The sequence below is a fragment of the Danio aesculapii genome, chromosome 7 (genome assembly GCF_903798145.1).
Source record: "Danio aesculapii chromosome 7, fDanAes4.1, whole genome shotgun sequence".
NCBI classification, from domain to species: Eukaryota; Metazoa; Chordata; class Actinopteri; order Cypriniformes; family Danionidae; genus Danio; species Danio aesculapii.
Window position 1 is genome coordinate 25,142,472 of NC_079441.1, and position 27,968 is coordinate 25,170,439.

Sequence of the window (27,968 nt, forward strand, 5' to 3'; positions counted from 1 at the left end):
CATGCTTGGTTTTCGTAAGGGTTGAGTCACCTTGGCTGTCAGTAAACACACACTGGTCCAGTTTTTGTTTTGTTAAATATGCTTAATAATGTAATGTGTTTCAGACAGTGACAGTTTGTAAATGTTTTTTGAGTTCACCGAGACCGTTTACTGTATGAGAAGCGCTGCTGAGGGTCACTGTTCGCCACTCGGGGCGCCTGTGAGCAGCATAAAAAGCTCCATCTGCAGCCTGAGCGCGGCTCACTTACTCACATTGGTTCATCGACGCTGGACGAGAGGCGCAGCTGACAACTAGTGTACTTTCTCATTTTCCCATTGTAAACGACTCTAAACGTGAGTATGATTTCAGAACACGAGATTTAATGTTATGAATGCTGTTTAACTTGATATGAACATGTATTTAACGCCTGGAACAGTTAAAGTAAAAAAACACTGCAATGTAAAGTTTAAATGGCCTTTATTCATGTGGCGCTTATCGTATAGTGTTTCTGTTGATCTTTTCTTTCTTTTAATATCGCAAAAATAGATTTATTATTATGGTTTGTCATTTATAATCGATCTTCTGTCATAGTTTGTCAGTTCAGTAGCCTAATAGTGAACAGTTTACAATTGTTGCTCCTTTAGCTGTTTTGTCTTTTGAGTCCATTTTTTGTTATTTAATTTATGTTTGTTCATTTTACTTCTATAAAACGAAAGGTCCCAAATGATTTCGCTTTCTGTTTGTGATATTTTGATCCTCCTTAGAAGAGCTGCCATCGGGTATGATAAAAAAGCGTTTACGATGTATTGTTCATAGTCCGCGTATAACTTTCCTGTGTTGTTATTGTTCAGGGTTGTGAAAAAGTTAGTTTTCCTCGCCTGAACATTGTATTTTTTCATCATAATAGTCTTTTTTGGGGAGCTGTCTTTGTGAAGATGGCTTAATGCACTGGTTATGAACTGTAATATGAGATCTGTCGTATGTAGGTCAGGTCGGTTTACAACTGTAAGTGATTTGGCACGTGAAGCAAAGTAGACTTTTCTGTTTGGAAGCGAATGGGAATTTGACATTAGGTGAACGAAGTTTGATAGTTTTAGTCTGTCTTCCTAAATTTTGTCGCTGTGTGTGTTTTTAGTAAGTGGACTAGTTTAAACCTCAATCAACCTTTATTTTTATAGCACTTTACTACAACCAAGGTTGACCAAAGTGCTTTACACAGGTAAAAAACAAATAATACAGCACAACTAAAAAGCAGACAATGCAAAATAACACAAAAAAGTATCAATAAAATACAACAAACACTAAAACATAAAGAAGTGTCAGTGCTATGCATTAGAAGCCAATTTAAACAAGTGAGTCTTGAGCTTGGCTTTCAAAAGTCATTTGGCATTAACTTCAGTCAGTAAATGACAAAGTATAGCTATTTGATAGCCATCCATTTAATTGAAAAACTTGCAAGTAGGCTACACCTTATTAATTTATTCAGTAGCTCATAAAATTTTTTTTAGGAGGTAAAGTGCATACATGTATTAGATTTCATATGACTTTTTTATTGTTCAGAATTAGCTGAAAGTAAACGTACATGGGAACAACAGATATTTGAAGTTTATAGCAACAGTGTGAATAAACTAAGCTCGAATGGAAACATCTTAATTTTCTTGAGAGAAAAAAAGATTGTTTTTTGTAAACAAACATTAATTGCGAGTGTAATAAATGTTTCATTCATTCATTTTCTTTTCGGCCTAGTCCCTTTATTAATCCGGGGTCGCCACTGCGGAATGAATCGCCAACTTATCCAGCATTTGTTTTATGCAGCGGATGCCCTTCCAGCTGCAACCCATCACTGGGAAACACATACACACTTATTCACACACACACTACGGACAATTTAGTCTACCCAATTCACATATACCGCATATCTTTGGACTGTGGGGGAAACCGGAGCACCCAGAGGAAACCAATGCGAACGCAGGGAGAACATGCAAACTCCACACAGAAATGCCAACTGACCCAGCCGAGGCTCGAACCAGCGGCCTTCTTGCTGTGAGGCGACAGCACTACCTACTGCGCCACTGCGTCGCCCCGTAATAAATGTTGATTATAGTAAAAGTGTAGTAACTGTTTTTTTGACACATTAAACACAATGTGTACAACCACTTCAAATAGCAGAGTAAACTAGGCATGGGACGATAGCCGGTTTCAAGTTTTACAACGGTTTGGAAAAGTCGCGGTTTTAAAAAGGCTTAAATTTTCTGCTATACCGTTCCTAAGGTATATGTAAGGTTTTTTTATGTGTTGTAAAGAAATCTGTGTTTTTGAAAGTAATGAAGATTTTATTTTAATTATTTAGCCTGACATGTTTACTGCTCCAAAATATTTAGAATATTTCCTAAAATAAAATATATTGTGTTCAAGATGTTGTTGTATTTATTTATTTTTACTCAGACATTTAAAAATAAAATATTTTAGAGCAGTAATCAATACCGTGATATTTTTATTCAAGGTTATCATACCTTCAGAATTGTATACCAGCCCATGCCTATAAAGTAAACTTTGGGTAGTGTAGAGAAGCCATAGTTAATTTGTAATTTCCAACCTTAATTATGATTACCATACTTATATTTCATTTGTAGTAAAACCATAGTCAATTGTTGTGGCTGCTCACGACTGCTATATATAAACAGTTGTCTCATTTTTCTAGTTTCATTTCACTTTTGGAGTTTTGGATTATCACATGCATCTAAGATAAACAGATCCAACAGAGTTTCGCAAAAGCTATCTCTAAACAATAACACTTTCTTTTACAATAAACTTCCAGTTTGCCTGCATTCCATCATTAGGTGATGTTTCTGACCTCTCCCTGCTGCTAAAATGTTGCTAAACCCATAGCCATCATTCATCATAAATCTAGTCAGCTTTTAATAACTTCTCAAGGCCATTTTAGTAGCCACTTGTGCAGCCCATTTTAACATGACTGGTGGCATCAAGTTGGTCTTTGTGTTCAGGTGGAGAGATTAACCATCCTAATGAATGTACGCCTTGTTTTTGGCTGAAGTAACTGCTGATAGACAAGGCCACCGGCCCATGTGGGTTTCCCCCAATTGGGGTTTCACTTTTCTTTATTTCCTCCATGCTGTGAGACTGTTTAGTCTCTTAAGAGGGGACACTGCACCCCTTCATGCCAGCCTGCTTGATGGTTGCTGTGACAACCCGTTTGGCAAGCACTCATCCCAATGAAGTTGTTTTGGAAATGACAAATTCTGGAAATCCTTTAGAGAGTTCAGTCGTCAACTTTAGGCTTCAGATAAGCTTGCACATAAGCACTCTTGCTCGGCAAAGAATGGATTTCATAACAGTCATGAGTTCACCTTGGATGGTCGAAGTCGCCGCCCCTTTAAGGATGTCTTGGATTTTGTGTTAACTTTTAAAGCTACAGTGGGCTCCAGAGTGTGTGGAGTTTCTCCTTTTGTTGCATGTGAACAGCGTGGCTGAAAGCTGCCATTGTGGTGGTGGGAAATCAAAGCCGGTTGTATGTGTGTGAGTGTGGGGGAGGGTGTGAACTGGAGCCTCAGTGTTTTCTGGCTGGATGAGCTGAATGTTGATGAACTTCAGGATGAGGGGTTTGAGCCTGCCTCTGCGTCAAAGCATACTTCTAATTGCTTTCGGGATACTGAGAAAGTGGGCGTACTCATTTCGCAAGCTTTCCGGGTGATTAAGGATACATTGCTACTTCAGCATTGGGGAACTGGAGATAAGACGACTGTTACTGATAAACAGGGCCTGATCTTGTATATATTCCCATCTCTCTCCCTGTAGAGTGGTGTTGGCCTGATTCACATTTTAGTGCATCGTGACACACTTTTTATCAGTCTGGGTGAAGTTGCATGTGTGTTGGCACTCTTTTACGTAGACATAATAGTTGTGACCTTCATAAGTGGTACATCAATGCTGGCCTAGATCAGAACAACAGTGCTCACATCAAGGCTAAATTAGTTTACGGCCCCATTTGTTTGTTTCGTCTAAGACATGGTGCAAACATTAGGAGATTTAGCTTCAGGTAAAAAAAAAAAGGTCTTCTTTTCTCTCTGCAGAAGGAGAAGGATGTGCAGGTAATTTGACTCTACAGGCTTGTGTCGCTCGGGACTTATTAATGTCTGAAAAAAACATTACGGTCTCTCCCATGGTGGGAATATTTAAGAGTTTTTTAATTGAGTCGGTTGGCCTCAGCTCAGCAGCCCAGTGATTCGCTTTTCGAAACTAAAATGAAACTAGCAAATTAAACACATTTCAAATTGTATTCCAGTCTCACAAGATTAGTTCCTCGTGAGTTAATTAAAAAAAGTTCATGCAAGTTTGCTTGTGAAGTTTTAATAAGTTTTAATAACATTTTCTAAAAAGAAAAAAGCTCTTGTCTAATTACACTCTGTGGCTTATGGGAAATGTTTGCCTTGTTACTATCAATTTCATCCCATATACAGCCCAAAAAATTCTATAATAGTATTAAATATAAATAGTTTAATACAAATACTGTTTATATATTACTATTTACAGTGTTTGGGAAAGTTACTTTTGAAAGTAATGCATTATAATGTTGAGTTACTCCCCCCAAAAAGTAACTAATTGCATTACTTAGTTACTTTTTATGGAAAGTAATGCGTTATATTATTTTTGAGCTACGTTTGCATTACTTTTCCTTACCTGGTTGAGGTTTTATCTTTTTCAGAACTTGCAGGTGTTTTTCCCCATAGACTGTAAAAGATATAGACGTAGTATTCGGGACATCACCCTTAGGTTTCTAAAGAAGCTACAAGTAGTCGTGGTGTCATTGCACAGACCGGGGGATACCAAACAAGGGCAAAAAGGTGGAGCTTGAGCGAAGCTACAGACACCTGCTAGCATTTTGCTTAGACAGGCTTTTCTTTGGGAGAAAAGATTAATACTTCACTACCTGTGACTCGTTTGTGTTCTGACCACATGTGCTTGATTGTATACTATATCAATAAAGTGTTTAGTCCTTTAAAAATACTGTCGTAATACATTGAGCCACTTAACATTGTTCTTATGATGCTTTTCTACCAGAGGAAAACGCGAATAACTTCCAAACACTTCAAATGTAGTCTGTGTCAGTAAATGCAAGGCTTTTTATGAAATCTAGGGATAACACTGTATGATAAAGTTTCAGATGACTGTTCTAGAGACTACAGCTAATCAGTATGTCAGATTCTGCAGTGCTTTCAAGTTCTAAAGAAAATTATAAATTATCTTAAATAAAACAAATACATTTAAAGATATGATATATAAGTATATAATTTCAGTCACCTGGGAAATTGAGGCAACTTGAATGGTTTGTGAGCACAATTATGTGTGCACAGCATGCCATATTACCTAATAATTGTAGGAAATAATTCCAAAAAGGCAATTGACTATGTAAAGCCAAAACAAAAATATGTTGTATATGCCAAGTTCAGCAGCTTATCAGTCGGAAATAGTTGAGGTAAAGTGACTGTGATCAGCGGGACCTAGCTGTCACTCAAGTGGCCCGCCCTTAATTTTGCAGACTTAGACTTAATATAACTTAATATAAACTAAACGGATCAGTTATAAAAAATTCGCCCTCCTCACAGTTGTCATGAAGGGTACTATTAGTTATATGAACCAAAATCCTTCTTTGTACCAGGCTGTAAACACCTTTTTTTCTGCTGTAAAGTTGGCCATTTTAACAGTGGGCTCAATAGAAATGTGCTCTTATGGAGCCAGGACTAGTGGAATTTCGATGAATTGCAGTTTCAGTTACTTCCGTATTTGCTTCACGAGGGAGAGTGGGAGGTTGCCGCTTGGTTTTTCATTTTTTTATAGAGAAGGTCTGCATTACCCAACCACCTATATAACCTACACCTTCAAAATAACAAAATAATAAATCCATTGCAAAAATGTAAGTCTCCGGGCTGCCATTGTTTCTGTTTCTGACTGACTGTAGTAATGACGGGTGATTCGTGAATGATATGTTTTAATCGGATCTTCTAAGTGAGCCGGTCGAACCAGTTAACCAAATTTAACTGAGTCTGTGTGAAATGGTTGCATCTTTAGTAGGCTAAGTACTTTATTACTTTTTAACATGCCAGATAGCCCCTCAGACTCGAAATAAACAAATATCCTGAGTTATACGGTTAGTAGAACAGTACACTGAATCATCTGCTGTGAAAAAACAGACCTAATGATGATGAGTACGACTGTCTGTTCCATCACAGCATGCTCTCTCTCACTGAGTGTGTGATTCAACCTGACTAAGGTCATTTTTATTCAGCAGTATATTTTTTAAAAGCCAATTAAGCAAGGTAAAAAGTAACTCGCGTTACATTTTTTTAAAAAGTAACTCAAATAATATTACTTATTTTTAAAAGTAATTTTGGAAAAGTAATATTATCATGTAACACACGTTACTTATAATGTGCTACCCCAAACACTGACTATTTATACTAAGTTATATAATATTATAATACTGTTTAATTAAACTATATATAATTAATTCCTGTAAAGACAATTCTTCATTTTAAGCACAAATACTCCAGTCTTTAGTGTCACGTGATCATAAATTTTTCCCATCCAATTTTGCTGCTGGAAGGGCATCCGCTGCGTAAAACATATGCTGGAATAGCAAAGCATTCCACTGTGGCGACCCCTGATACATAAATAAGAGACTGAGCCGAAGGAAAATTAATGAAAAAAGTAATCTAAAATTGATAATTAGCTAGTCAAAATAATTTCTTATTATTATTATCAGTTTTGAAAATAGTTGTGCTGCAAAACTTTTACTTACAATAGAAATGTTTAGTGTCATTAAACGTTCCTCACATCCATTATTTTAAGTGTGCTTATGCACCCATGAAATTCTTTGCTGATATTTTAATGCCCTCAAGTCAAATGCGATCTAATTATCACTTTAAAACATTTAACAAGTGTGAACGTGGTTCTTCAGATGTAGAATCTCTAGTGTAGTATCTCTGAATGGTGGGATGAAAGTCCTTCCATTCATCTTCACCATAAGAATCCTCTGCATGAACTCTCGTGTTTGTCCATAGTGTTTCCTCCATCTGTGGCCTCAGTTACCTTGTGTTGTTGCTCTATATCTGCTTATCAACACTCACAATTCTTTGGCTCACTCTGGGGTCATCAGACCAGCCAAAGTATGACACGCACAAACCACAGACCCACAAATAGCATGTGAAGCTTGTATAATACTAACCTATTAATGATAGCGGGAATGTGGGTCAATCGCCAAAAAAAGTGTAGCAACAGCCATCACGCAGTCTAGAGATGAGTATTGACCCTTCCTGTGGAATTTAGATCTGTGGGCTTGTCTATAGATTTATCTGACGATCACAGCGTGGCGTGTCTGAAAGCATGTGGATGCAGTATTGAATATTTAAACTGGTCTGTGCGCATGATGAAAGCACTGTACTGTTTGTTATGAAACTCACATTCACTGTTATGATCCAACTGTTAATGCCACTGATTCACGCAATATTATGATTAGCCATTTCTCTTTGATGTGTATCATATAAACCGATCCTTCATTTAAGGCTGTTTACTTGTTTTTGGTATTGTACAGGTCAGCAAAATGGGGAAAGGATGCATAACTGCGACCAAGTACTTCCTGTTTCTCTTCAACTTTATCTTCTTTGTAAGTATCACTTCGTATTTCTTTAAAAATTAAATTGTTGCTTTGTTGAATCTACTTTGTGGTTTGTTATTGATCCTTGATTAGAACTAGATCTAAAACTAATGTTAGTTTAGACAAAATAATATGGTTCAGTTTTTAATAAGGTTCAGTTTTTAATGTTAGAATTAGGTCAAACAATAAGGTTGTTTTTTAAAACATTATTTATGCAGGAAGTGTCATGAACAAACAAACAGTTTTTCCAGCATTTATTTGTTTAAGTAGTGATCATTTTTGCATATATAGCCCTGCTAGTTCTATAGTTTATGACACATGAATGTTAATATGTAAAACATTACTAAATGTTCATAAATTCTTTATTGTTTATTAAGTTAAATCTATAATCAAATCCCTTTTTATTAAAGGAAAACTCCACTTTTTTTCATTTTATAACTCCTCTTGAGTTGAACAGTTGATTTTTACCATTTTTTTTTTATCCATTTAGCCGTTCTCCGGGTCTGCCAAGAGCACTTTTAGCTTAGCTTAGCTTAGCATAGATCATTGAATCGGATTAGCCATTAGCATCTTGCTCAAAACATTCAGAAAAGAGCTTTGATAATTTTCATATTTAATTAGCCATGCCGATGAAACCCCTGTCTTTTGGTTCAAGTCTACCTCCGAAATTTTTCAAAAAATGCTCTGAGATGGGCGTGGAGCTCTGACAGCACAGGGAGGAGTGGGCATGGCCAGCAGAGCAGGGGGAAAAGTGGGCAGTGAACAACTGCTGTCAGTTGGCTCACAAAATGAGACACAAACCGTGAGGAGACCCATGATTTTATACTTTACAAAGTTAAAACGCAAAGAAATAAACAGTAAGTAATTTAATGCCCTGCTACATTTGTTATTCCTAATTTCTCATACACAAAACCACAATTATATCATAATAAAGATTGTAATATAAACACTATAAATGAGGACTTCTCTCTCTTCCTTAATACCCGGGTCTAAATGCAGACAGTGGATAGCAGTGGAGCAGGTCTCTTGCCCAGTGGCGTAGCGGACGGCGGGCTCGCAGGGCATGTGATCACAATCCTCCCCGGTCTTCAGTTTGCGCTATCATAACTCACTTGAACCTTAACTCCAAATATTTACACCTTTATTTGTATAGCGCTTTTACAATGGTCCTTTTACAAGTCACTCACCTTCGCGCGATCATGAGCACCATAGCTTATCTTAACTGATGCTCAACACACACAAATCTGTTAAAATTTCAAAAAAAGTACTCGAGGGTGTCTTGAACATTTAAAGCGTGACTCATCTCTAGTTACATCATGTACTAAGACCAACCGAAAATGAAAAGTTGCCGTTTTCAAGGTCGATATGGCTAGGAACTATACTCTTATTCCGGCGTAATAACAAAGACTGTAGAAAACACAAGACATGTCTTATAGTTTTGAATGGGGAATAGTTTAACGTTCATTATGGCGAATGAAGCGCCGCCTTTCTAGTACAGGAGCCAATCGTCAATCGCTATAGACTGAAGATTCTCCAGTGGAGGGGCTCGGACCAGACGTGAGTTTTTGCAGATTTTGTGTGATTCAAATGTTTAAAAATGAAACTAAAGAGACGGTTGTCGTTTAATTTCATTGGTGATTCCTAATATGAAATTTAATCATAGCTTGGCAAGCAGTTTTGGAGATATTGATGTTTCCCCACTCAAACAGAATGCCCGAGCATACTGCCCGAGAGGCATTTCAAATATGGCTGCTGAAATTACTTGCTTTAAAGGGACTTTGGTAATTATCAAGGGACTTTGCTGTTGTACTGGGCTGCAGCAGGCACAAGCAAGGCGGGACTATTTAAAGGATACATGGGTAGATTGGTCTAATGGTCTAATCTGATTCAATTGGTTATGCTAAGCAAAACTAACAGTTCTCCTGCCAGACCCAGAGATCAACTGAATGGATTCAAAAATGGTAAAACTCAACAGTTTAACTGTAGGTGACTTGTAAAATGAGCCTATTTTTGTATTTTTTTCTGGTTTAATATTCACCAACACTAGACCACATCAGGATTTGATTAAGTGTACAGCCCTACATCTAATGCATTCAAGATTTAACCAAAATGTGCCAAATTCTGCGACATTCTACAGCTAATTCTGCTTTTACGACTGGATTCTTCATTGAGGAAGTCATCGAGCTCTATGAGTGTTACTGTACTGCAGGTTTTCCAAGTGGGACAACCTTTCCCCAGCCTGTTTCTTATTATACATTTTGCTTCTAAGCTCACTCACAGCTGATGTCCCAGTTTCCTTAATATTAGTTTAACACTGATACTTACTGAACCGGTGTTATCTTCAGATTGATATAAATAAGTCAGTACTGTTTAAGGTCCTCCAGTTGAGGAAGAAGCCACATGTTTATTAGTTGTCCGATCAGTGCGTCATAGCAGTCGTGCATCTCTCTGTGACAGGAATGCACTCTAGTTACCGTCCAGATGAAGTGTTTGCCATTTGTTACTTGGACAGTTTACTCTTCTCCAACTCAGAGAGAGAGAAACAGCCTGCTCTCTCTTGTCATTCTTGGGGTTGTTCCATGCAGGGGGAAAAAATGAAATCTCTAATCCAAGTTTATTCTCTGCAGGCCAGGGTGCTCAGGCTCAAAGCGCACAGGAAGAGCTCGATGATTAATTCCGACCATTTGTCACACAACCGATGCACTTAAATACGTGTTTAAAAATGAACTTGAGAAAATGTTTAAAGGAAGTCAAATGTATGTCAACAGCAGTATAGAAAAAGGAAGGTCTTGAGGTTTATATATGCCACGGATTATAATTATAAAGATGATGATCGCTATACTATCGACTGCACTGAGTACGTTCATATAGACACCAATAATCAGATTTTTATACGATTAAGACAATACTCTTAAGATTCGATCATGTAAACAAAGAGATTTTTAAATAATCAGATTAAGGTCATAATCGAACTAAACAGAAATGGAATTAAGACATGTGGAGTATGCCGATTTTGGTTGCATTATTGAAGTGCAGTACAGACATGTAAACACAGCAATCAAGCCGTTGTTTAGGATTTTCGCCGCATTTTGTGACAGGATATTCCATACACACCATAAGGTGTTCAAGAAAATGCTAAATTGTGACACGCAATGACCGAAGATGAAGGATGCCTTAAACAACAAGTAAATGCACTATAGAACATTACGTTTTCAAATACATGCACAAATTGCATGTATTCTATCAATACTGCACAAGCTTAGTTTAGCTCCAGATGTAAACACTTCAACCTGCTTTGTCAGCTTATTATAGGTGCTTATATTAATGTAATGTTTTCTCGCATTAAATTAAGCTCACATTTTAAATTCATAGTCTATGAAAGGCAAACAAGTTAACTTTGAAAGACCCTTGAAAGAAAATCACTCTGATGTAAGCTACATTTTGAATTTCCGGGTGTAAGGTGAAATAAATTGCATAGCATAATACTCACTACTCTTGAGTACTTTAAGAAGGGCTACTTTTACTCAAGGTACGTCCCAAATTGCATACTTTGCACTATTTAACGTCATTTTGTAGTATAAATAGTTGTGTGTTCACACTGAAAACTCAAAAAATAATTAGTGCACTTAAATTACCTGGATGATGCAGCTATTTAACCGGTTAAATGAAGTGTGTAATGATGCACACTTAACACACTCAGTGGCCACTGCTTTGCTCATGTAGCGGAAGGGGAGGGGCTATTGGGTGCACATGTTGGATAGCTTTATTTAATTTGGATTGTGAAAGCAAAATTCTCTTACAAGAGTGATTATATCACCGATCAGTGGTGAATGCGGTTATATTCATGGCAGGTATTATTTGGTAGTTTGGTCATTTATTTCACTAAATTGGCAACCGTCAAGCATCATCTAGGATATGGTTTGAATTCCCGCTTAGTATTCCATTTGGGACGACACTACATTCATATACTATTCTGTTGAGTGTGTAAGTGCTTAAATGTATAGTGTATAGTGTGCCATTTGGGATGCAGCTTCATACTTTAAGTAGCATTTACAACAGATACTTTATTGCACTATATTTTTTGGCAATTAGTACTTACTCTTTGCACCACTGCTTATAATGCTCTAGCATGTATACCAAACCTTGCACCCTATGTACCCTGTTGTTAGAAAAGAGAAATTGAGATGGAAGAGAAATGTTTGCCTGAGTAGGCTTAGCAAAAGCTGTGGTGTTCTTGAACTCATGCAACATCCGCGAGTTCCCCCTTCCTCCCCTCCTGCCACTGCCACGCAGAAGCGCAGCCCAATCAATCCCAGATGTGAGCCGAGAGGAAAGAAAGAACGAGTCTGGAACCCCACCGCTAGAGATCAGGGAACAGTTCATGGCTTCCTACAGGCCAGGATTAGCGTGTTCCTCACATACTCGTGAACACAACCTTGAGGGAACGCATTCATGCTCGAGTTTCCATCTTTAGCTCTGTCCAAGAGGTTTGGAGTGAACAAGTTGCAGCTTGTAAAGTGAAATGTGGGGCCCCTAGTTCCCCTCCTGTCCTGCGCTACATGATTGATTCTCTCCTTCTTTTTTCTCTCCTCCTCTCTCTTCCTCTGACCCCCTTGTCTTTTCTTTCTCATCTCTCTCACAGATCTTCGGAGCTACGATTATGGGATTTGGACTGTGGATCCTCCTAGACAATCAGAGTCTCATTGCAGTGTTGCGTAAGTGTCTGGATAAAATGTGTGTGAACAAGGAGAAAGCCATAAAATGTCATCTAGTCAAACAAGCAGGGAAGCTATGTTCCTACTAACTTACAAAACAGTCACATTAACAGTGGTGGATGGTAAATATTCATATTTCACTATAGTACTTTTTAAAATTGTTATTTTTGGAAACTTATTCATTAACCCTAATTGTTCACAACCCAAACCCATTAATTTTCTTTTCGGCTTAGTCCCTTTATTAAACAGGGGTCACCCCAGCGGAATGAACCACCAACTTATCCAGCATATGTTTTACACAGCAGATGCCCTTCCAGCTGCAACACCCATACACTCTCATTCACACACATTTACTACGGCAAATTTAGCTTACCCAATTCACCTATACCACATGTCTTTGAACTTTTAAGGGAAACCAGAGCACCTGGAGGAAACCCATGCAAACATAGGGAGAACATGCAAACTCCACACAGAAATGCCAACTGACCCAGCCAAGGCTCAAACCAGCGACCTTCTTGCTGTGAGGCGACAGTGCTACCTGCTGCATCACCACGCTGCCATTTTGGAAACTTGTACTAACTATAACTTTGTACTCCACTACTCGTTAATGTATTGTTAAATGCTGTTAAATTGGTTCACAACCCACAGTGAATGAATATTTAGCAAATCTGACAGATCAGATTGGATCCGTTTTGGAGTCATCAGCTCACTTTAAATAATCCAGATAGAGTGAATCTGCAGACAGAAGTGTACTGATTCAAGTGAGTTGATTAGAGTCAATCTCCAGTTAACAAATTGGTTATTTAAACGATTCGGTCATAACAAATCTCCAATTAACGACTTGCTGGTTTAAATGATTTGTTGATGGAATGATTTACTGACTCGCTCATTCCAATGATCCGATCAAAGTGAGTTCACGCTAAATGGCTGATTCAAATGGACTCCAGTAAACGACTCACTAAGTACGTTTACATGGGCACCAATAATCTGATTTTAATACGATTCTGACAATACTTTGATTAGAGTCTGCCATGTAAACAGCCATTTTTGATTAATTAAAAATCAAATTAAGATGTGGAGTATGCCGATTTTAGTCGCATTATTAAAATGCAGTGCAGACATGTAAACACCTTAATCAAACTATTACCATCGTGTAGGATTTTCTTCGCATTTTGCGACAGGATTGTTGATACACACACGGCAGTTTGACACTACTCTTTGCACCTACCAAGTCAGTGAATGAGCACAGACACTTCCATTGTGAAATGCGGAGGGTTTTTTCTTCATACAGCCTGCGATATCAAATTCTATTAAATCAACACTCTTCCAGCAGTTCATACTCTCATTCAATATTTCGTTTGTCAAGGGGGGCATGCATGAAATGTTCCTACTTGAAAGTGAAAGTGCCAAACTGCAGTTAAAGTTGACAAATTAACAATGAAACATGCGAAATTACATGAAACTCCAAGGGAAACAAGGATAGCGTGGTGACGCAATGATGTTAATCGAATTATGTGCTGCAACATGTAAAACAGATCATGACAGGAACATTTTAAAAGCAACTCATGTAAACACCTTGATCATATTATTGTTGGATTCAGGTGAAGGCAGATAATTTGATTACTGATCTACATGTAAATGTAGTCACTGATCCAAATAATACACTTGGAGCAAGTCTCCAGTAAACACCTAACTATGTTTTTACTCAATTGCTTGATTTTTGTGCTTCATCTACCACTGCACATTAAGCAAATGGTGTGTTTACACTTGTAGTTTCATTCACTTTTGGACAAAATTATACATTTAATCTTGGTGTGTTCACACTGCCACAACTTTTCACAACAAGAAAACCTGACAAATGTTTATGACATAAATATCAGGTTTGCCTGAGTTATCTTTTTTTAAGGTGACATCTTGTGGCATAATTTTTGGTGACCTTTTTTCTTGTATTTGGTTTATTTAGAAAGTCTTTGGTGTTGCATTCATATTTAAAGACCAAGACCCATATTTTTTAACAGTTACCATCCACTTGTATGGTGTGCACCAATGTTCATATGGCAGGTTTCACAGTTATTCAAATGAACTTCACTAACAGAACAACCATTAGATGTTTTAGAAGAAGTGTTGTGAAGAGCTGCTCGCTGGTCCTGTCTTTTAAGCACTCATTAGTGAAGTTTTACCCTGTTTTACCTTTAAATAAACCCTCCTGGGCTTGTGACTCACTTTTACAGGAGCCATCTGGGTCTCATTTGACTTGCGTTTGATGATCATCGTTACTCTGGTCTTAAAGAGCATGATTCAGGCTTTTGGACAGATCGTCCAGGATGAGCTCTGTATTTTTCATCACCCACCCCCAACCCAACACAAACACACACACATGCACACACTCTTCTGATCTGTTTTCCAGCCCAGAGGCCATTGCAGGGAGCTCTGGGTCACCGGGTCTGGGTCTTACAGACACTGTAGAGCAGGCTGGAGCTACATGTTCACAGCTGGCTCCAGATCAGCTATTGAGTCGAGCCAGGCAGGGCCTGTGTGTGACATAGCACATCTGAGGCAGTCTTCAGGTGCTCCCTCGCTGCCACACAGGCCTCTTTTAGTGGCTGCTTCATTAGCATGCATCACGTCAATGCTCAGATCAGGCCTCTCATTGCATTAGTCATTGGACAGAACAAATTAACAGTGGTGAGCAAGTATTTCCTAGCAGGGAAAAGAAAGAGCCTCTGTTTGTGGTCGATAAGATTTGTGAATGTTTTTGAAGGAAGTCTCTTATCTGTTATCAGCAAAGCTATATGTATTATATCGTAAATAGAGCTGAACCTTAATTTTTAAAAATATAATTACATTAAAAAAGCAGATTATATGTACAGTAGGCAACATGTATTAAATATATATATATTTTAAATATTTATTAAAATTTTAAATAACTACTTACTTATTGTATGTAGTTTCGATTTAAATTATTACTCCAGTCATTACTGCTTTTATTACTATCACCAATAATAATAATAATAATAATAATAATAATAATAATAATAATAATAATAATAATAATATTAATAATAATAATAATAATAATAATTCATATTTGAGTGATTTCTGAAGGATCATGTGCCTAGAGTAATGAAGCTGAAAATTCATTATCAAAATCACTGGAATAAATGATTAAATGATAAACTACTTCTGAACAGTTATTTTATAGTGCAATAACATTTCACAGTTTTACCATTTTTACTCTATTTTTGATTAAATAAATGCAATTTGGTGAGCAGGAGAAGATTATTTTAAACCTTTAAAAGTCCTACTAACCCTAAACATTTGACTGGTAGTGTATGTGATTTGCAAAGGTAAAGTTTCAGCATCATTGCTCCAGTCATCAGTATCACATGATGCTTCTGAAATCACTCTAATTAGCTGATTTTAAACACACATTTCTTGTTGTGATCATTATTTATAATAGTTGTGCCATTGTGTGAAGTTAAAAACTGTTTTTTTTATATATATAAAATTTTTACAACAGAAAAATCTTTACTTTCACTTTTGATCAATGTAATGCAATTTTGCTGAATAAAATATATTTGTTCAAATAATAATATTATAATTTCTTTAATAGTTGACAAAACAAATCAAAAACAAAATTGACCAACAGTGAAGACAAAAAATCCACAAAATGAAAATCAATACAGCAAATGTTGGACGTTAAAAAAAACTAATGACCTAACAATGAGATAAAAAAGTAAAGTACATTTTAATGTTAGGGATTTATTTGAGGGCTGTAAGCTGAAACTGAACAGTGAATATGTTTAATATATAAAATTTAGATTTTTCCTTTTTTTAATCAACTAATATTCAGATTCTGAGGTGGCTCAGTGGTTAGCACTGGTGCCTCACAGCGAGAAGGTTGCTGGTTCGAGTCCCACCTGGGTCAGTTAGCGTTTTGGTGTGGAGTTTGCATGTTCTCCCCATGTTCATGTGGGTTTCCCTCACTAGTTCAAAGACATGCGGTATAGGTGAATTGAATAAACAAAATTTTATTCAGGCTGTAGTGTGTGTGTGTGTAAATGTGAGAGTGTATGGGTGTTTCCCAGTACTAGGTTGCAGCTGGAAGGGTATCCGCTGTGTAAATCATATTCTGGGATAGTTGGTGGTTCGTTCCGCTGTGGTGACCCCTGATATAAATAAGGGACTAAGCCAAAGTAAAATTAATGAATGAATGAATTTAAATTCCATTTTAGTGCATGGCAAAGTTTGCCAAAAGTAATGTGTCTGACATGACAAAATAAGGACTGAGCTTATTTCTAAGTCCACAACAGAAGACTGTGTAAATGAACACTGCTTTAAGCACATTGACAGTTCTCAGATTAACTTAGCAGTCGACTTTCAAAGGTTGCCTTGCAAAATGCTGTACCCTGACCCAAGACTTGAACCCAGTCTGAGTGGCTGTGCCATAAAAAGGTTATTTTTTCTTAGCTTGATTGATTGTTCAGAACATAAAGCTGATTTAAAAACAGCTAGGCTCCCACCAAAGCAAGATACCAACAGCAGTCAATCTGTCAACCTCTCGTATTCCTCCTTTGCACATCATAACTCATCTGACAGACACATTCCTACAGTGCACAGCAGCCGCTGGCTATTTGTTGGGACTCCTAACCATGCATACAAACAGTGAGCCCCTTTTTCCCCCTCGTCGTAAAAAAGGTTTTCTGAGCATCATTGTTTTTCTAATCCAGATGCCAGTGGCCTTCACTGGCTCACTGATCCCTAGAGGATTTTCCTGTTTCCGTTTGACACCGCTAGGCACTTCAACAGGCATGGGGTGGGTTGAGATTTAGAGCGGCCCACACAATTGGAGCTGAAGCACAGATACATATGTTTTATGTTTTTATTTGCAATGTCACTGCCCGTTCTTAGGGTTTGGGCAGAATAATTGAAACGTCGCAACCGGTTTCCTCTGCCAAAAGCTTTGAACTGTGTTTCTGCTGAGCGCAGCGGTTGAACTTAAAAAGGCTTTTGCTTTGTTAAGGAAAAAGTTCTTTATTCTGCCATTGTTTGTGGGATTGTTATGGAGACAGAGAATTTTGATAATATTTACCACATGACACAAAAGAGCCTTGTCTCATTATTTCCAACTGAAAAACTCACTCTTTTCTTTTTATTTGTTGAAGTCAAACATTTCAGTACAACCAACCTTTGTGAATCTTGTGAGAATTTCTTTTGCCTTGGTCAAAAATTACAGCAAGTAACTCATTCCACATTGTCTTTAAAGGGTTAGTTCACCCAAAAAACTGAAAACTTACTCACCGTTTACTTGTTTCACACTTGTATGGGTTTATGTTTACTTTCTGAAAACAAAAGAAGATATTTTGAAGAATGTTTGTAAAAAAAAAAAAAAAAGAAATTTGATGGTCTACATTTGTTTCCATAGTAGAAAACGGTATGTAAATATGAAAATACTACAGTATGGAAGTCAATAGGGTCCAACAATGGTTTAGTTACAAGCATTCTTCGAAATATCTTCTTTTGTTTTCTACAGAGGTTTTAAATATTTGAGAATTAAAACCTACTTGGAGCCCCAATATTTTACCTTAGTACAAATCATTTTTAAATCACATGAATGATAGAGGAATGATATCCTTGTTTTAGAAGACATCACTGGATAGACTTAAAGACAATTCTCTATCATACCTTTCAGCATGGAAAAGAGACCATACTCTTGAGGAATAGGAATATGCATGTCTTTTAGCCCAAACTCAAACCATTAATACCAGATGTAGAATACTGCAATATAAATGGATGATGAGGACTTACATTACACCTGTAAAATGACATCGGATTAACCCTAATATTTCAGACCATTGCACAAAATGTAAAGATGAAATTGGAATTCTTTTTCACTGTATGTGGAAGTGTGTAGAGATGCAGATGTTTTGGAAGGCGGTGGTTGGTGTGGTCTGTGAAATGGCTGGAGAAAATGTTTCTTTGGAAGCAAAACTTTATATATATTCTGAAAATGTGTCAGTAAATGCAAACAAAAAGAAAGTTATAGATTTCGGCTTTATACAAGCTAAACGAATTGTAGCTTTGGTATGGAAAAATACCCAATGTCTGATAATCTTGCTCTTGAAAAATTAACACGTAATCAGAGGCAAAGCAGAGACTTTTAAAAAAGTGTGGTCTCCTTTCAGTCACTTTATAAATAGATAGATAAAAATTTTATGTCTTTGTAAAGATGACTGTAATTTAAAATTCAATGTAATGTTTTTTTTTTTGTATTTTATTTTTATTGTATTGTATTTTATTGTATATAAAATGTATTTTAAATGTCATTTCTGTTTAACAAATGTTGGGGTGGGAAAGTACATTCTGAAATATCATAAGTTAATACTCTGTACTGTTTGCTGGGTTTTGTAATATAATTAAAATCACTAAAAACAAAGTTGGAAAGAAAGTTTGAAACTAGTGGATGTTGAGTAAATGAACAGAATTTTCATTTTTCGGGTGACTGTCCCTTTAAGGTTTGTTTGTGATTACATGCAGTTTGCTAGTTCTCAGTATCTTGTTGTTTTTCTCAGTATCCAGTTGCTTAATCATTAATTACTAATTAGCCTAAATTATGTAAACCATAGACCGTGTCTTCTCACCCGTGTGAAAGGATGAACTCATTCTGTTATTTGTGCTTTGACGCATGCTGTAATCATCAGGCTTGAGATGGTCATCTCATTTAAGTGCTTTGGTTTGGTAATGATGATTACATCAGGTCACATGATGGCCCATTGTATCCTCTGTGGTCACACTGCACTATTGTTTGCGAGGCTGTCTGTGGTATTGTTGTTTTTGCTGGGGAGCCGTTGTGGTCTTTTTGAGGCTGGATGATATGACAGAGGCGTCTATGAGAGCACGCATGGAAAAAGCCTGACAGAAGCAGGGGCAGTTTCTGAGGTAAAGCCACAACAGCCTACAGTCAGCATCGCCCGGTACTGTAAACCGCCATCATGACTCAGTCAAGAACGTAAGGGTTATCCCAACATTACACAGTGCATATTCATGAGGGCGACCAGAGACTGTATTTACAGACTTGCTGCTTTTGAGACTGGCAATTGTGCATTTGATTAGGTAGAGCTTAAAGGGATAGTTTTATTCACCCTTTACTAACACTCAAGTGGTTCCAAACCCTTATGAATTTCTTTTCTCTGTTGAACACAAAAATTGGATAATTTGAAAATGTTGAAAACCTGCAACCATTTGCCTCCAGAGGTGGAAAAGCCCCCCTGTTTATTTTTCCCCCATTTTCTGTTTAACGGAGAGAAGATTTGTTCAACACATTTCTAAACATAATAGTTTTAATAACTCATTTCTAATAACTGACTTATTTTATCTTTGCCATAATGACAGTAAATAATATTTGACTAGATATTTTTCAAGACACTTCTATACAGCTTAAAGTGACATTTAAAGGCTTAACTAGGTTAATTGGGTTAACTAGACAGGTTAGAGTAATTAGGAAAGATATTGTATAACGATGGTTTGTTCTGTAGACTATCGAAAAAATATATAGCATAAAGGGGCTAATAATATTGACTTTAAAAGGGTATTTCAAAAATTAAAAACTGCTTTTATTCTAGCCAAAATAAAACCAATAAGACTTTCTCCAGAAGAAAAAATATTATCAGACATACTGTGAAAATTTCCTTGCTCTGTTAAACATCATTTAAGAAATATTTAAAAAAGAAAAAAAAATTCAAAGGGGGGCTAATAATTCTGACTTCAGCTGTATACTATGGAAGTCAATGGTTACAGGGTTCCAACATTCTTCCAAATAACTTCTTTTGTGTTTAACGGAATAAAGAGACTCCAACAGTTTTGAAACAAGTGGAGGATGAGTAAATCATTTATTACAGAAATACATCTTCATTTTTGGGTGAACTGTACCTTTAAGTGGCTGCACTAATTGTAAACCTCAACCCCTAAACTGTAGTGTTTGGAATAAGGTTTAATTAAGTTTAGAAGCATTTATAAATATTTTATTGACATTTACAGCATGTTATCAATATATCAAACATGTTTTAAAAGTTATGCTGCTGTTCAAAGGTTTGGGTTTGTTTTTTGTGTTGCTTTTTTTTTAGCATATAACAAATTATATGTACTTTTTAAAACATTTTTTTAATTAAAGTAGAAAATAAGAGATATTTACTTTTTGTTAAAGTGATAGTTCACCCAAAAATGTCATTCTGTCATAATTTACTCACCCTGTACTTGTTTCAAGCCTTTTAAAATTTTCCTTTTTCTTTATACATAATGAAGATATTTTGAAAATGTTGAAAAATGAAACCTGTAACCATTGACTTCTATAGTTTTTGTTTTTCCTAACGTGAAAGTCAAATACAGGCTTTCAGCTTTCTTTAAAATATCTTTTTTTTTCAGTAAAAGAAACAAACTCCTATATTTCCAATAATTCTTTGGAACAACTTGAGGGTGAATAAATAGGCAGTAAATGTTCATTTTTGGGTGAACTATCCCTTTAACACAATTATATAATGATAGATTAGTAAGCATCATTGTGTTTGTGTTTCTCTTTAACAGAGGAGTCATCCACGATCCTGAAGGTGGTCTCTTATATTCTGATTGGTGTGGGCTCCTTCTCCATGCTTCTGGGATTTCTGGGATGTCTGGGAGCCATCTATGAAATCCGCTGCTTGCTTGGATTGGTAAGACACAAAAATTCTCAGCACCATATAATTGTTTGCTTGTTTGTTTTTGTGTAAATCACTTTTTTTCTCATGCAAACTCAAAGAACTTCTGCTGACATGTAAAAAATTTGCTGTGCTGAGCGGTTTCGCTTCACATGATCTGAGCAGACAGGACTGAAGCAGCTGTTGCGTTTCTGTTGCACATATGTTGAGACATAGCAGTGCAGTGGAAATCTGGCACATGTGTTTATATGGCTCTGTGATATTTTTTCTTTTCTTTTCTTTTTTTACAGTACTTTACCTGTCTATTGCTCATTCTCCTGGCCCAAGTGGCTGTGGCCATTCTCATCTACTTCCAGCGTGATTTGGTGAGTGAATGTTACTGTGTAATAATGGGAATGCTTACTCAAGAATGGAAATTCATCATTTACTCAACCTCAGGAGGTTACAATTTTCTATAATTGGCCGATATAACAATTATTGTTTTGATTGATTGATTGATTGATTAAAAAATTATTTTAACATGCAAGATAATGTTTAACTAAAAACCAGAACTACAACATGTGTCAAATAACACTTTTTATATTAAACATTCTTGCACAAACATCTGGTTTAAAGAGTTATATTCCAAGTAGTGCACCATACATAAAGTTTTCAATGCTATAAATGAAAAATAAACTTGTGTGCAAGAAAAAAACATGAAATATGATCTCAAACACATGGTATTCATAAATAGAGTTTTGAGTTCCGTTTTGCAGTTAGCTAAATTCACTGTGATAGAGTACTTCCTAGAGATATATGGTCTTCTAAGGATTTAGGCGGTACTGGGTGTATGAAGATTTTTGGAATGAAAATAAAAAAATAATTTTTTTGAATTTTGAAAACCTGAATTTCTACCAAAACTGACATATATCACTTGTTTTGCCTTTAGCTTGTAAATTAACCTGTGTGCATTCCAGCAGGGGTCACATACAGTTAAAATCAGAATTATTAAATCTTTGAATTGTTTTTTCTTTTTTAAATATTTCCCAAATGATGTTTAACAGAGCAAGGAAATTTTCACAGTATGTCTGATAATAATTTTTCTTCTGAAGAAAGTCTTATTTGTTTTATTTAGCCTAGAATAAAAACTGTTTTTAATTTTTTTAAAACCTTTTTATGGTCAAAATTATTAGCCCCTTTATATAAGCTATTTTTCCCCAATAGTCTACAGAACAAACCATTATTATACAATAACCCAAAAAGGGCCTAATTACCCTGTCCTGCCTAGTTAACCTAATTAACCTAGTTAAGCCTTTAAATGTCACTTTAAGCTGTATAGAAGTGTCTTGGATAATATCTAGTAAAGTATTATTTACTGTCATCATGGCAAAGATAAAATAAATCAGTTATTAGAAATAAGTTATTAAAACTATTATGTTTAGAAATGTGTTGAACAAATCTTCTCTCCATTAAACAGAAATTGGGGGAAAATAAACAGTGGAGCTAATAATTCTGACTTCAACTGTATTTTCTTTTGTATGTCACAAAAGAAAAAAGTCATACAGGTTGTGAATGAGATAAAGGTGACTGAAAGACAAGAAGACATTTTCAGAGTATTTCTTAATGTAGTTCACCCAAAAATGAAAATGACCTCATCATTTATTATTCGTGATTTTAATCTTTTATGAGTTTCTTTCTTCTGTTGAATAAAAAAGTAGATATTTACAATGCTGGTTGGACCCAGGAAGAAAACAAATACTAGAGAAGTCAACGGGTTTCAGCAACCAGCACTGTAAATATCTACTTTTGTATTCAACAGAAGGAGGAAACTCAAATAAGTTTTGAACAAATGAAGGGTGACTAAATAATGGCTGAATTTTTATATTTGACTGAACTCTCCCTTTAAGGTCTGCAATTAAAACATTTCTGAGTGAAGGACTTACGACTTGCATGTTCAGCGAAACACAGAATAGTTGAGGTCAGATCTCCATGTGTTTCTTCTGCCAGCAAGATTTCATTGTGAAGGTTTGTTTAGATTTCTGGAACAGCCAGAAACGAGGTCAGGAGAATCGGTGGAGGAAAATATATATACACTGCCCCCTATTGCACACACCTAAAAATACACTTTTTTTTTTGAGGAACACTTGTTGAACTGAAAAAAAAAAGATAGAATCAAATGACATGTTCGACACAGGAAAAGAAGTACACACCAACATTTCTGCACACTCCATCCAGGTCACACTGCAGAAAGTGTCCCCGAGCACACTATAGGAAGCATCGGAGCAGGATATGAGTAAATCAGTATTTGGAGCAGGTAGATGATAGACGTTGTCACTTCATTGTTTATCTGTCACAAACTGTTTGGCCACAAGCACAAACAGGTTAGATGAGCCTAGCTGAAGTTTGTCTCATGTAAATAAAGATTTGTCTGAAGCAAGTGTGTCACATTTTAGTAGCTAACTAATTTAGCAAAGTGAATGTATGGCCAAATTCCTGGAGCTATAGAAAATTAAACCATTTCATGCTTTCATTGCAGTTGAAGACAGAGACGGAAAAAATAGTGTCTCAAGTTGTGGCAAACTACCCTGGACAGAACAAAACCGCAGAGCAGGCCTGGGACTACCTGCAGAGAACAGTGAGTTGAGAATGGGCAGAACTCTTAGCCCATGTTGTTTTAAATTCAGGTTTGAAGTGTGTATTATAGCTCATTTGAATATATTGCAGTGGAAAAACACACCACTTCTGTGGGCGGTTTTATCTCTGGAATGTAGAAATGCTTGTTAGATTGCTTTACAACTGACTGTTGACTGTTCATTTGCTTGTATTTAAAACTCCCTTTCAGGTAATGCAAATATCATTCGCCAGAAAAGGCCGTAGGCTGAATATTGGAACCATTTCATAAGAAAAATACGATGGGGATGTGTGTTGAGCAATTGTGGTTTACACTCAGCATTATAGAATGCTTATTAAAACGCCCTGTTGTTTTGTTTCTGATGTTTCTCAGATGCAGTGTTGTGGCTGGAATGGACGCATGGACTGGGACGAGAACCAAATAATAAAGAACAATACAGTGCCACTGTACCCATGCTCCTGCCACAATTACTCCATCCAAGCACCAATTGTACCTGACAACGGCTTCTGTCAGGCCTCTTCTAGTGACTGGCCCATCTATCAGACGGTAGGGCAAATAATGCTAATGGTGGTCAATCTAGCATGTTAAGTGCTCATCTAGAGCTAAAGAAAAAGTTCTCCAACTTAAAAACGTTAATCTTCTGTTGACTCGTGCACCCCATTTTTAGATTGTCAAATGTGAACACAGCGGTCAAACATTTCTGTCCAGCTTTACATTTAAAATAATCTAAAAGTAGCACAGTGGAATATAAAAGTGCTTTGTGTGAATTGCTTACTTCTTTAACACAGAAATAAAATAATTTGAAGAATGGTGGAAACTAAACCGTTTTATTTCACGTTGTATGGTCAGAAAATACTTTACTTCCATTATATGGTCAGAAAATCTAATGGACAGGGTATCGGTGGGGTCCTAAAAAGTCTCAACATGTCTTCAAAAACAACTTTAAGCCCTAAAAAGTCTTAAATTCACTTAAATATGTGCTCCGGTTTCCCCCACAGTCCAAAGACATGCAGAACAGGTGAATTGGGTTGGCTATATTATCCGTAGTGTATGAGTGTGCATGAATGTTTCCCAGAGATGGGTTGCGGCTGGAAGGGCATCCGCTGCATAAAATGTTTGCTGTTGGCGGTTCAATCCGCTGTGGCAACTACAGATTAATAAAGGGACTAAGCCGAAAAGAAAATGAATGACAACTAAGGTCTGCTTGTTTTGAGACATTATTTAAGAAATGAGTAATGGGCTATATGCACACAGACTTTTAATTTTCAGACAGGCAGCCCTAGGGCTTCTGGTGAACTGTCTTAACATTACAAAATTGTCACATTTAGGATCTGATTTCTTTAAAAATCAGCGATCTTCACTGCCTGTTAGATATTCGATATGAAGTGGGTGTCAGATCGGACAAGAAGCACTGCAATAAATTCCATTTCCCCCCCGTCATGTCTTTAAAATATGAGTTTATTTTACCCCAGTATTTTCAATGGAATTTCTGCGTTGAAAATTCATTCTTCATGGTCTTAAAAATGTTTTAAAGAGTCTTAAATTTGATTTGGTGAAACCTGCAGAAACCTTGATGTGTGTTCCACAGAAGAAAGTCAGTCATAGTGGTTTGGAAACACACGAGGGTGTGAAATTGAGAGCCCTTACAGAATAAAAACACATTATAATCACATCAAACACAAATAAAACATGGAGCATTTTCATGTGAGAGAAAAAGTAATCACATGATATTCTGTTTTCATATGAAAAGCTTATATTAAGTGAAGTTTGACAAACTAATTTCGAGAGGAGCACATGATATGATTGATCGCAGCTGGTCTCTCATCTATAATCATTAGTAAGCCAATCAGATTAATCTAAACTCATTATAAGTAGCCTGTCTAAAGCTACTCCCTTATCTTCATTTTCCGAAGAATCCCCCAATCCACTCCATCTCCCTCATTCCTCCCTTGCCAGGGGGAGCTCCCAAGAACTACCTGATCTTGTACCCCCTTACATGCTCATTGACCAGGCGAGAACCCTGGGCTAAATTATCTCCAAGCTCAGGGTTCTCTCCTGGGACAGCATGAAAAACCTGCTATTTTTATCAAACAATATCAAAGTGTGAACTCTTGAAACAGCAGATGCACTTTTACTACATGCTGAGGGCAACTTTATCACACATCTCCATGAGCCAGTTATGAAAAAAACCAAGCACTATCTCAGATAATGTTTTTATTAATTATTATTTATATTATGCTTAATGTATAATGTTTGGTAACAGTTCTAGTTTAGTTGAACGCTCTTACAAAATAGTTTTTCATTCTTCATCAGGGCTGTCTGGAGCATGTGGGGAGCTGGCTCTTCACAAATTATGGAATTATTTTGGGAATCTGTCTTGGTGTGGCTGTCATTGAGGTATGTTTTATCTCCTCTGCCTTGTGTGTAATATTACAAAATGTTAGGGTATTCATCAGCAAAGCTTTTTATAGGGGTCCTATAACGCTTTTACATTTAAAGGGCAGAAGTATATAATATATATGCAGAAGTAGCTTCTTTGGTGCATTTACACCCCAGGAACTGGGAACTATTACAATTATATTCATTATTCAGGGGAATTAAATCATCTCTTACTTTAGAGCAGGGTCTAATCCACCACATTAGGACCTACAGTGATGAAAACGTGTGCTTTATGTAGTTTCTGTTGCATAATTTATACCTTTATTATCTCTATTATCATAAAACACACAATCAAAACTCTAATTCGATTTTGGTGACCTCTGTCCAGTTGTTGGTTTTGTATAACAGCACATCATCATGTCGATTTGCATCATTTTAGAGTTCCTAGTCTGGTGTGAACTAATAATAGTCCTAGCCAAAGGTTGTTCTCAGGAAATTGGGCCTGGTGATTAGTTCCTATTTGTAGCATGATAAAGTGAAATATCTATGAGGCATTTTGATCTTTAAAAAGAAAAGTAATGGGACCTACATTAGGTTAAATGTGATGCATACGATTTCCATTTTGATCTCATTGTAATAATTTTTATTTTTGTTCCTACAGCTGCTTGGAATGATACTTTCTATGGGCCTTTGCAAGAGCGTACACCAAGAAGAATACACCAAAGTACCAAAGTACTGAGAAGGAAACACAGACACTCACACATAAATATATTGAGTCCTTTTAGTCTTTTTGGAAAAACAGATCTCCCTCTTTTTTCTACAGTATACACAGTGTTTCCAAATGAAAAAAACATATTAGTTATGTTTTATCATGAGTTGTCACTCTTTGTCAGTAACACTATCCCTGTGATGTCTAATGAGATCTTCTTAGTCCGTTTTGAATAGCCTATTGTATGACAGTTTGAAGTATAGCACATGAAAGCTGCCCACATAAATGAATGAAACGTGTATGACGAGACTTGCTGCCCCTGAATGCTTTATTTATACACCGACACTCTTTAACACCCAGGCTAGTCTTTTTGCTTTGATCATAGAGGCCCAAACTATGAGTTAACAGCCTATTAAACTTCAGTTTGCTCTTTATAGACAACAGGAAAACCACAAAGGGCCTGCTTTTGTTAAAACACAGGACTTCACTTGGATATTTAGCAGTTTGTGGTATACATAGACTGACACAATTCCCACCCTTCTGTAGTGGCATGTCTCAAATACGAAAGTTGTGTTTTATAGTCTGCCGTTTATGTTTGTACATCAGTGTTGTTTCAGGTTAATTTTTTATTAGTGTGTATATATTTTAGGTTTCATTTGCATGTTGATTTGGACAAGTCTTGGGAGTCCTTTTTTTGTACAGATGATAAATTGTATGTCTTTTTTTCTACATGCGTAAATCGAGCTTATTTGTATGAGCACGTTTGTAAGGAAGTACAATATGAAGATATTCCTCTATGATGTGAACCAAAATTAAGAGATTCGCCCCCAAAGTTGACTGCAGACTTGATTTATTTTGTATTGCATTGATCCTAATTTAACTGAGTTTCTTCTCTGGCACCACTATGTCTTTAATTGTATACTTGTTTTTCACAGGTATAGTGAAAGAGTTCTAACAGTGTTTTCTTTGTCATCTGTAACAATTCTTTTACATTTGTAAAACTTTTAGTTTGTAATAAAAGGTACACACTTATTTTAGTGTTTTAATGTTCCAAAAACAAATCCTATTTTTTGTAATGCTGGCAATACAGTCCCCTACCAAGTAATTATGAAATTATAGAAGTATTGTAACTACGTACCTTTCTTAAGCCGAATGTGATGCAATAAATAACTGACCCAACTTGTTTGTACTGTTTTTATAAGCCATGTAATT

At 36.4% G+C, this 27,968-nt stretch overlaps 1 protein-coding gene across 1 annotated transcript; it reads left to right on the top strand.

The window, feature by feature from the left end:
• The first annotated feature begins 228 nt into the window (after positions 1–228).
• Positions 229–27,935, top strand: cd82a (CD82 molecule a). The gene is made up of 9 exons (XM_056461419.1): positions 229–333; positions 7,590–7,661; positions 12,295–12,367; positions 20,948–21,072; positions 21,348–21,422; positions 23,573–23,671; positions 24,041–24,214; positions 25,982–26,065; positions 26,709–27,935. The coding sequence occupies exons 2-9, from the start codon at positions 7,599–7,601 to the stop codon at positions 26,784–26,786; spliced, it is 771 nt and encodes a 256-aa protein (XP_056317394.1). The 5' UTR covers positions 229–333; positions 7,590–7,598; the 3' UTR covers positions 26,787–27,935.
• The last annotated feature ends 33 nt before the right edge of the window (positions 27,936–27,968 follow it).